Source organism: Schistocerca gregaria, chromosome 2 (assembly GCF_023897955.1).
Source record: "Schistocerca gregaria isolate iqSchGreg1 chromosome 2, iqSchGreg1.2, whole genome shotgun sequence".
Classification (NCBI taxonomy): domain Eukaryota; kingdom Metazoa; phylum Arthropoda; class Insecta; order Orthoptera; family Acrididae; genus Schistocerca; species Schistocerca gregaria.
In genome coordinates, this window is record NC_064921.1 from 987,464,568 (window position 1) to 987,476,829 (window position 12,262).

General features: G+C 38.5%; 1 protein-coding gene across 3 annotated transcripts in view; it reads left to right on the top strand.

Annotated features, from left to right (window-relative positions):
- The window catches only part of LOC126335478 (tRNA 2'-phosphotransferase 1), a 103,652-nt gene that overhangs the window by 37,672 nt on the left and 53,718 nt on the right, over positions 1-12,262 (top strand). For all 3 annotated transcript variants that reach the window (XR_007564882.1, XR_007564881.1, XM_049998796.1), the window contains exon 2: positions 947-1,223. Coding sequence is in view for 1 of the 3 variants with exons in the window: in XM_049998796.1 (XP_049854753.1) it covers positions 966-1,223 (258 nt within the window). In the remaining 2 variants the exon portion in view is untranslated. The remainder of the gene's footprint in view (positions 1-946; positions 1,224-12,262) is intronic.

Sequence of the window (12,262 nt, forward strand, 5' to 3'; positions counted from 1 at the left end):
CGAACACTTCGACTGAAATGTGCAGGAGCTCCATCGTACATGAACCACATGTTGTGTCGTACTTGTAAAGGCACATGTTCTAGCAGCACAGGTAGAGTATCCCGTATGAAATCATGATAACATGCTCCATTGAGCGTAGGTGGACAAAACTAAAATGAGCTCTAACATGGAAATTAAGCGTTTTTGGATACATATCCACATAACATCTTTTCTTTATTTGTGTGTGAAGAATGTTTCCTGAAAGTTTGGCCGTACCTTTTGTAACACCCTGTATATGTCATTGTATGATGTTGAAACCTACTGTCCTCTAGATGGCATATGCCATCACTGGATCAAAATCAACATCTTTCCAGGTATACTGTATTTCTGGCAGTGTATGTGTATCCTTCCTTATGACACAGTCGTGAAAAGTCAATATCTCTGATGTGGAAAATAATTTAAACTACACATAATGCAAATAATAATAATTAGCTCTTGCAAGAAATACATATGCTTGATCATAGAGGAGAGTCACAGGTGTTAATCTAGAAATAGGGAAGCAAAAGAGAAATATATGGGAAGGATAAAATATACAGGCAGTAAATGTAGGAAGTAAGAAATACAATATTAAAAAAAGAAGGATGACACAGTGAGGGAACTGGAAGTGACTGAGTGAAAGAAATAGAATAACTGAGAGTGGGGGATACAGGTATATGTTAAAAAAAGGACATTGATGTGTAGATACTGTAAGAACAGGGTTATTATGCAGTTTTATGGAACTGGAATGACTATTCTGGGTAGCTGTGAATAATGAAGCCACATCAGTTATCTTCTATCATCAAACCATGCCACATTTCCTGTTGCTAATAAGTATCATTTAAATACAAGTTCGCTGATTTATAGAAAATGCATGTGATTTTGCTAATGTTTTATTATGGATTTTTATGTTTACAACTCTTTCTTTCAGTTTGTTGTTGCTGAGAAAAATGCATGGTAAGGACATTTCTTTGAGGAAAGCATTGTCATGGATTTTGCGCCATGGTGCAGTTAAAGAAGGGCTAGCCATTACTGAAGATGGTTTTGTGGCAGTGGAGGAGATTCTGAGCCATAAATCATTTAGAAACTATCAGCTATCAGATATACAACGTGTCGTGGCAGAAAATGAAAAGCAGAGATTTGCATTACGAACAGATACTGAGACAGGGACACTTTACATTAGAGCTAATCAAGGTCATTCAATACAGGTAATGTCAATTTAATTTTAGGGCTGACAACTAATGTTATATTAATATAACTAGTAGATACTACTTTGATACCTTGAAATAACACGACTTTGAAACACCTTATTTGCTTTGGTGTATGGCAATATATTTATTTTTGTGTGTGTTCTGTAGCACTAGAGTTGCTAAAATATGGAACAAGTCAGTTTTTTTCCATCCTCCTCCTCCCCCCCCCCCCCCCCCCTCTCTCTCTCTCTCTCTAAAATATTGTATATTATGCTATGAAACAACAATGTCTGCATAAGTTTTATTTACACATTAACGAATGAGGCATCCAAGAATAAAACTAACAGTTCAAAATATATATGATATATTATACACTGAAGAGATGAGAAAACTGGTACACTTGCCTAATATCATGTGGGGCCCTTGCAAGCATGTACATGTGCTGCAACACGACGTGGCATGAATTCAACTAATCTCTGAATTAAAGCTCGAGGGAATCGACACCATGAATCTTGCAGAGCTGTCCATAAATCCGTAAGGGTACGATGGGCTGGGAGCAAGGCATTCCAGATAAGTTCAATAATGTTCATGTCTGGGGAGTTTGGCGGCCAGCAGAAGTGTTTAAACTCAGAAGAGTGTTCCTGGAGTCACTCTGTAGCAATTCAGGTTTGCTGGACTTGCCCAAGTCCATCGGAATGCACAATGGACATGAATGGATGTAGGTGATCAGACAGGATGCTTAAGTTACATGTCACCTGTCAAGTCTTATCTAGGCATATCAGGGGCCCTATATCACGCTAACTGTGGCAGAATACTCCATACCATTACAGTGTCTCCACCAGCTTGAATAGTCCACTGCTGACATGCAGGATCCATGGATTCATGAGGTTGTCTCCATGCCCCTACACACCAAGCGAGATGGCGCAGTGGTTAGGACACTGGACTCGCTTTCGGGAGGACGACGGTTCAGTCCCGTCTCCGGCCATCCTGATTTAGGTTTTCCGTGATTTCCCTAAATCGTTTCAGGCAAATGCCGAGATGGTTCCTTTGAAAGGGCACAGCCGATTTCCTTCCCATTCCTTCCCTAACCCGAGCTTGCGCTTCGTCTCTAATGACCTCGTTGTCGATGGGACGTTAAACACTAACCACCACCATGCCCCTACACATCCATCCGCCTGACATAATTTGAAACGAGACCAGGCAACATGTTTCCAGTCATCAACAATCCAATGTCAGTTTTGGTGGGCCCATAAGCTTAAAGCTATGTCGTGCAGTCATCAAGGGTACACGAATGGGCCTTTGGCGCCGAAAGCCCATATTGATGCTGTTTCATTGAGTGTTTCACACATGACCAGCATTGAAATCTGCAGCAATTTGCGGAATGGTTGCACTTCTGTCAAGTTGAATGATTCTCTTCAGTTGTCGTTGGTCCTGTTCTTGCAGCATCTTTTTCCAGCTGCAGCGATTTCAGAGATTTGATATTTTACCAGGTTCCGAATATTCACTGCACTCTCATGAAATGATCATATGAAAATATCCCCACTTCATTGCTGCCTCGTAGATGCTGTGTTCCATCGCTTGTGCATTGACTATAACACCACGTTCAAACTCACTTAAATCTTGATGACCTACCATTGTAGCAGCAGAAACCAACCTAACAAATGCGCCCGGCATTGCCTTATATAGGCATTGCTGACTGCAGTGCCGTACTCTGTCTGTTTACATTCTCTGTATTTGAATACACATGCTTACACTAGTTTCGTTGGTACTTCAGTGTATAACAAAATGAAATAATTTATATTTAAGTGTACAAAAATACGTCCCAGTAATAACATTATTTATTTATTTTGTTTAGTTGTATATTTATTTATCCCTCCATCCATACTTTGATCACCATTTAGAGCGATACTGCATACAGTATCACACTCATTTATACTTAAAAAAATCATCAATTGAGTAACATGAATTTTACAAGATGTTTCCTACATTTCCATTGAATTTTGTTTTTTGTGGAGCAAGGCTTTTGATATTTCTTGGTAGAGCATTGAACACTTTTATGCCCAAGTAATATACTCCTTTCTGCACAAAGGTGAAGTTAGTTCAGTTGCTGTGCACGTCTTGCTTTGACATTGTATTTTATTCATGCTTTCGAAGAGACAACATTTTTTTATTTCCACAACATACAAGGGAGAAAATATACTGTGATGTCACTGTGAAAAATCTGTAGTTTCTGGAACAGATTTCCACAAGACTGTATTGGATGGACACCACTCGTCACTCATAATGAGGATTACTCTCTTCTGCCTCTCCCAAAGGTGATGTCATCAGGCGACAATACATGGAAATATCTAAAGCAAGCAGCCGTAACCACATCTTTATGTGTAGCTGATGCAGTTATGTGCAAAGCAAAAGTTGCTGAATGAACTCTTTTTGCCATATCTATACTATGGCAGTACCAATGTAATTGTCTGTAAATTTGTATACCTAAAAACTTTGAGGAGTCTACTTTCTGCCCCTTAAAATTTTAAATGTATGCACTTTCTTTTTGTGTTTTACATGAAATTGTATGTAATGTATTTTTTGATATTTGGAATGAGTCCTTTACAGGTAAACCAGCTGAGGATATTAGTAAGGACAGGGTGAGCATGTGTTTCCAGCTTTTTCTCGGCTGGTTTACATACTGCAAAGAGAGTAATCTTGATCGTTGTAATAGAAGAGAATGGGAGCCATATCTGAACAACAGAAACAGCAAGAGAACCAGCAGCAAGCCCTGTGGAACTTCAATATTTATTGCACCCCACATTGATGAAGCTGGACGTCAGTAACTATTAGTAATTCTGTCCCCTCTGTTTCCTACCTCTCAGATAAAACTTAATCCACATTCCCACTATACCATTTAAGTAATAAAAGACTGCTTTCTGTAGAAAAATTTTGTGGTCCTCAAAGTGGAAGGCTTTGGATAGATGGCATAGGATACTGACTGGTGCCACTCTGCTATTTAGAATGCTGCAAATTTGTACAAGGAAGGAGAAAATAGCACCATCTGTTGAAAAGCCTCAGCAGAAACAAAATAGGCATGGACTGAGAATATTGTGGCTGTCTAGGTGACCAGCAATTCTCCTGAACACCAGTTCCTCTACAATGTTGTGTGAAGTGACAAATCACGGTACACAATGTGGCAATCTGATGACAGGGTGTGGGTATGGCGAATGCCCGGTGAACATCATCTGTGAAAGTGTTGTTGTTTTGCATGGCACTATCACATCACAGGCCTACACTCATATTTTAAGCACCTTCTTGCATCCTACTGTTGAAGAGCAATTTGGGGATCGCTATTGCATCTTTCAACACAATCGAGCACCTGTTCATAATGCACGGCCTGTGGCGGAGTGGTTACACGACAATAACATCCCTGTAATGGACTGGCACAGACATCGATACCTCGTCTCAGTGCAGCAGTCTGTGAAGAATGCCTGCGAGAGTGGAAGCTGTCGTCAAGGCTAAGGGTGGACCAACACCATATTGAATTAAAGCATTACTGATGGAAGACGCCATGAACTTGTAAGTCATTTTCAGCCAGATGTCCAGATACTTTTGATCACATAGTGTATATAGCAGAGAAGCAGTAGAGAATGGTTTATACAGACAAAACCCTTTGTAGGCACACAGAAAATTTCTGTGACTTTTTATGATTTATCCAGGGTGAAAGCAAAGTTTCTCAACAAATTTGTTGATGGTACATATTTTACTCTTCCCTTTCTGGAAGCCGACTGATTTAGTGATGCAATATTAGATTTTGCTGTGGAATCTTGGATCTGGAGTGCAACAACTTTTTAAAATACTTTTGAGAATATTGGGAGAAGACTTATTGGATAGCAGTTTAGGGGTCCTAATATTATTTATTTATTTTTGATTTTGTATTTATTGCATGTCATAATTCAATTCTTTTTATGCATTTTATATTTTATTCAAGTGTTGTGCTGATATTTTCTTTTGTTACATTCGCCGAAGGCAGTATATATAGTCTGCGGTATAAACTGCATATTGTGAATATGTCACAGTGTACAAAACATGTCAGTTTTACAAGTTTATGATTACATTCTATGAAGTTATGTAAATAGCACTGATCAATTTCATAATGAAATATAATCAAAAATTAATGTATTACAGAAAAATAAATATGTTCACAATAATAAATAGATATGCACATGAGTAAGAGGGTGGGGGGTTATGGGACTAAACGTCGCAGTCATCAGCGCAACTAAACACTTAATTTGTGAAGGGAGGTCTTTAGAACTCTTACAGCCACTCAAATTGAACCCCTTCAGTACCATACTCAGATTTATTATTTATTGCTACTACTACTACTACTACTATTACTACTACTACTACTACTACCACTACTACTAATTAATTACTAGACTTGCATTGTTCCTTTTGATAATCCTGGCAGCAGACATTGTACTTCTTGAGGCAGTGCACTGAACTTTTTTAGAGTGACTATTGGAAAATTATCATGCGTTCCAGACAGTCCACAGATTGGGATTTCTTGCCTCTTGGTTTTCTTTTTCACTATTGACCGCATAAAACCACACACTTGCTGAAATCCAAGGCATATAACTTGATTTATATAGAATTCCTGTCATTAACTTTTTAGGAAGTGGTTCTTCAACCTCATTGGGGAGTAAATTAAATTTGCAGTTAATATCAACAGCAGCACATTCAGGAGACGAGTGCACAAGCTATCATTGATGATTAAATTTTTCCATTTGTGTGTGTGTGTGTGTGTGTGTGTGTGTGTGTGTGTGTGTGTGTGTGTGTATAATCCTCAAGTTTTTCCAAATGAAATGTACTTTTATCTGTACAATTACTTGGTTTATGATGAGAAACTGTCCCTCGTGATCAGAGAAACTATTGATAATATTTTTGAGAGTTGAATTATTATAAATTATCCTTATCTATAAATATGTTACCTGCTAAAATACTAGAACTGGCTGTTACTCTAGTCGGAGACTCTACCAGTGATAGTAAGTTTGATAGTAAGTTGTAATAAAACATCTGGTATTCTAGGTCTATTCTGTTTCTATTTACTGTCAAAAATAGTCCAGTTAACAATGAAAAATTAGGGGAAGAAATTCATTTAGCTGCATATTTTTATACTGTGGCTGGAGTGGGGGACGAAGGGGGTATAAACACTCCTGGGCATGTCTGCACACTCTGCCTCACCATTGATTCACAAAATGAGCTGTAGGAGGGTTGGCATAACCTTGTGAAACACCCTGTAGTTGCTTTTTTTTTATATATAATGGGGTAGAGAGAATGGGGAATTGCATGCTCACTCTTCAGTTTGCAGACCTATGAAGGAGGGAAGTGTATGATCACAATCCATTGCCTTACGTTCCCTCATGTGTCTAAGCTTCAACCTCCCCCTCCCCCGTTCCACACTGTTACACCCTCAGAATGCAATTAATCTCTTGATACAGTTCTCCTGCAATTAGATATAGTGCACATATATAATATTTGTTCTTAACCCACATCACTTAACAATAAACATTATTTTTATACCATCAAAACACTATTTTTAATAATTGTGGTTTTTCCATCACTTGCAATGCAGACACTATTAGTCCTAGAGAAAAAATGAATATGGCCTTTTTTGTACAAAATTTTATAGTAGTTTAATTTTGTACTGGGAAACATTTTTTCCAGAAGCTGCAGTTTTCGAGATATTCAACAAACACATAAAAAAGTGATCTTTTAAGGCATCCCCATCCCCACAGTCTCACCCTAATGGTCACGATTTTTAGTACAGTATGTTGTTCATGATATTCTCCCCCCCACCACTGTACAAAAATTTATGAATACATAATTTTTTCCCCGTAGCCAACTTCTCTTGGTCTTTATGGACTGTGCTAAAAGTTCGCATTAAAGTCACCCATTAGAATGAATGACTAAGTTTTTCATGGCAGATGGAAAAAGATTTCCAGCAGGTGCTCTATAAATTGACAGCACAATTGTTTGTTGTTATCACAGTGCCACACATCTCGTAGTGCTGTTCAGCACAGTATCGGCTTATCTAGAGATTTACATACTGTATTATTTCAAACAAATATTGCAACTACACCTTTCCCCATACTAGATCTACAATAATGAGCAGTTAAACAAAAATTTTCAATCTGTAACCTGTGAATTCTGTTTGTAATACGATGTTCAGAAAAACAAAGAGTATCAGGTTCATTTCCACATTCTCCATCTTTTAAATATATTGCCAGTTGGTCTATTTTGTTCTTCAGAGTTCGTATATTTTGATGTAATGTAGACAAAGTTCGAATCTTGTTCACCTTTAAATAAGCATGTTTTTTTTATTTTTTATTTATTTAGAAATGTTTCTCAGTAAATAAGTTGTTAATTCTGCTTGGGAGACTGAAGGCTCATTGTGAATACATAAGAGAGAAGTTTCTCATGCCTGGGGTTGCTTTTTGCTGTTGTGGCTCCCTATAAAAAACACTCAAAGTTTATTTTCTGTTGCATGTAGTATGAGCTACTGCTTCTGCTATGTGAGATAATGTTGTAACTGCTGGTTCTGGTGCTGATGACATCATTGTTTATGATGCTGCTGCTTTTGGTGCTGATCATGTTGCCCCCACACATGGAATTACACAGTTCACTTTCTCTCTGTCTGCAGTGATTTCATCTGACTTATTACATATAAAGTACTTTCCTTCATAATCTAGATGCATTCCATGCCTGGTATGCTGACATCTGTTATATCTAGAGTGCTGCATTTTCTGAAGAGAAAGCACAAGTGTGGACAGAGTAGGAGCCACTTGTTGATCATGAAAACCCTGATCGATTAACCACTGCATTTAACTTGCTGAAAGAGTAGTTTGTTATTTTGACTGTTCTATTGTAGAATGTGAGAATGTGAGGATGGCATCAGCCAATTAAATTAATTTAAATGAACATTACACAAGCACCCACTGAAGATGGCATGGTGACTATAACACATTTTAGGACCAATGTTGTGCCCAGAGTGTTACAGAGGACTACCAAGAATGATTTGCTGGAAACCATCCCAACCACAGCTGCCACTCACCACATTTTCTTTCACTGACATTATCTCACATATCACCATGCAACCTACTTGTAAAGTTGTAGAGAGAGAAATGCAATTTGTGGAATGAAAGGAACAAAGTTGTCATATGTAATGTGTGTGCACCATCAGTTACTAGAGCAGCAACTACCAAAGTGTATCAGGCTGTAACGTCCTCTGATGTGTGACAAGGGAACACTGTTCAGTGCAGGGTACATACGAGGTCTGTTGAAACAATTCCGAAACATTCATAATTTCATGCCAATGGTGTGCTGGAGCAAAATGTGGTTGGCATCCCTGCACATGCCTCTGTTTAATGTGTAACTGCTGAAGTTTCATTGTTGCATGTCTGTTAGTTACTGTTCTGTGCTGTATTGAGTAGAATGTTGTATTGCACAGTTTGTGAATTTCACAATGGCAGAGTTAAAGGAACAATGCATCTGCATTAAATTTTGTGTGAAACTCAAGAAAACCTTTACAGAGATTTACCAAATGATGCAGGAAGCCTATGGTGATGAATGTTTAGAAAATACTCGGAGTTACAAATGGTTTACATGGTTTAAAAATGGCCAGACGGAAGTAAAAGATGACCCTCATTCAGGACACACTTTGATGTCGGTCAACAATGCTCATGTCAATAACATCATTGACATTGTTCATGGCAATCAAAGACTGACTGTCCAAGAGATTGCAAGAGAATGTAACATTTCAGTTGGATCACATCATGATGTCCTGACAAAGCATCTTGGAATGCATCATGTTGCTGCCAAGTTCATCCCATGGCTCATGAGTCAAGACCAGAAAGCCTGGCACCGTGCAGTCTGTGAAGAGCTTTTGGATTACACAAATGAGAACGAGCTCTTCCTTAAGAGAATCGTAACTGGTGATGAGACATTGGTCTACAGTTATGGTGTTGAGACCAAGGTTCTCCAAGACAAAAAAAACCTCGCCAGGTCAGGGGAAATGTCAGACCTATGTTGATAGTTTTCTTTGATTCTCAATGATTAGATCATCATGAATTTGTGCTGCAGGGACAAACTGCTAATCAATGGTGCTATCAGGACAGGACATGTGGCAACACCTGTGAGAGAATGTGAGAAGGAAATGGCCTGAAATGTGGCGGACAATTGATGGCTGTTGCACCACGGTAACGCAGGTGCACAGTCATCCCTGTTGGTGAGTGACTGTTGCACAAAAAATGATACCACTGTGCTGCCTCATCCTTTGTTCTCTCCATACCTGTAAACCCCATAAAAAGGATGAAGATTTGCAACAATAGATGAGATAAAAGAAAATTAACACACAGTACTTCACACAATCCAGCATGAGGCATATGAAGAATGCTTCTGGAAATGGCATTTGAAGTGGTGTATCAATTGTGGAGGAGAGTATTTTGCAGTAGACCATGCACAATAAGTAAAAGATGAGCACAGAAAAATTTTGTGATCCAAGTTCCAAACTTTTTTGAACAGTCGTTGGACAGAAAATCAGCCAGCCCATTCTGTCGCCAATTTGAAAGTAAATTTTGCCTGCTGATGAAAATCCTGGTCAGTTTTGACATTCTGTTAAGTCATCAAATGTATCAAATACATTTATTCATTTTTCTCAGTGACAATACTGGCACCAAAATGAAAGGTGACAGAGAGAATACTAAGTACTGATTTCAGTCTTGCAAAAATATTTCACTGCAGTAAATCATAATATGGTATCTCCTGTCATTGCATACATGAATATAAAATCAACTAAAATCAGTCAACACAGAAAAAGCAATTTAACTTGATGAGACACATATATGATTCTATACAAGTTGCTCCCCTTCTTGCAGAAGTTTACTCTAGTTCAGTGGGGAGGCCAAGGGTTCCATAAAATTGGAAGAAGGCATAAGTCATTCCCGTTTTAAAGGATAAATGTGCATAATTCAAGACCCATTTAACTGGCATCTGCTTCCTGGAATTATGCAACCTTTTTTATGCTTGCATATTAAGATTTTTTCAGAGAATGAAGCACTCTTTTATAGACATCATGGTGGATTTCATAAACGGGGATCCTGTAAAACTCAGCTTGCTCTGTTCATCCTGTTACAGATGTCCTCCCCAGATTGATTCAATGTTCCTTGCCTTCCATAAGGCAATGGATACAGCTCCACAGTGTTGCTTAGTTAATAAAATGTTAGCTTGCAGAATGTTGGACCATGTTTGTGACTGGATTCAGGACTTTCTATCATGCAGAAGTATGCTCTGACAGTAGGACAATTCTTAAGCACGCACTTCTGTTCTCCATGATGTTTATCAGCTCCCCTGGCCAGCAGGATCTTCAGATGTCTCTCACTTTAAGCATATGTTGGACAAGGTTATACAGTGCTTGGTCTGCTCTGCCTTACTGGCTATTTTCCTTCGCAAGTTGTACCCACAGGTGGAATAACTTGTAACACTCTCCCCCAAAATGACGTCCGACATTGCTGTGGTTGCCTCTGTGTATTATTACAAGTCTGCATCATAGCCAGGGAAAACTACACAAGGTGCTGAAATTGCTGTCCAAGACACTCTTCATATGTATGTTACCCTGAGATTATTATATTTTACAAGCTACATAACATATGAATAAAACCTCACTGATGTTGGGCCATTACTTTCAGGCATTTAGTTTTAATTTCCCACTGTAACATTAAACTCTAAAAATAATAGGTTGAACACTTCCTCTCCTTTTTTCAGTGTGTTTTCTCATGTATGTATTATGAATAAAAAGGCAAGAGGTCAAAAAGTGTATTGCCTAATTTTAAGCTTGCTGAACGCCACTACTCATTGCAGGGGATCTACAGCTTTCATGGCATACTGCACCTTTGTTGTCAAACACCTTGATCTTGCCATTCTTCCTCCTCCTCTTCCCTCCATAACTTCTTGTATACCACTTAGTCAGCCTTTCCATTGTCTTTTTCTTCTTCTCCTTCCAGGTGGTTGCCATTAGAGTAATCTCTTGGCCCATCTGTCTTTTTCCATTCTTTTGATATGCCCTAACCATCATAGCTGTCTTTCTTCTATTCTATCCATAATACTACAAGGAGTCTGCGTCTTTTCTCATTCCCTCATTTCTTACATGGTCATGTCGGGAAATTCTACACGCTCTTCTCAAGTGGCTCATTTCTAAAACTCTACGTCTGTTTGTATTTTTTTCTGTGAGTTCACATCACTCACTCCGATAGCTTGTTATTGGTTGGATTTGTGTTAACACATTTTAATTTTTAGGATTCCTATCATGTGATAGGATACTTTGCACCCTTTAATATGATATCCGTGAATGCCCAAGTTACTTCCCTCCTCAATGTAACAAAGATATTTTTTATTTGCAAAATTAATTTTAGGACCCCCACATTTTATACTCTTCCAACAACTTCACAAGCGTGTAAGATATGATTATATCCCCATCGTTGTTTGCTGATACAACCAGATCATCAGCATAGAAAAGTGTGTATGTACATTGGTTGCCTACTTCAGTCCCAATGCATGCATTTACTATACCACAGAGCCAGTGCCTTTTGCACATATATCTTAAAGAGCATGGGAGACAGAAAGCATCCTTGTCTTCCACTTAATTTCCATGTACTCTGTTCTTTCTTCCAGTAGCAGGCCTTTAAAAAAATGCTTCTCTCACTCTAACAGACTGATAATTGTCAAGTTTGCTCTTCTTTTACTTCTTTCCTCAGCCATGCAGCCGTTATCCATGCTGCTGCCCTGCCCTGTTGTGCCCCCATGCATCAGTTGACTACCTCGCATTTATCGTCCCACACTTCGCTTTTCCTTTTACAGACATCCTTTCTTACTTCTGTGTTCATTCTAACATAGAAAGCTCTATCATGTTTGTCCCATTTTCAACCAATTATTATAAAACATCTTTTTCAGGTTTACTTTTTTTTCAAAGCTTTGGGTCCACTATTGCGTGTGCTTCTTTCTTTCTTCTTCTTGCTGGA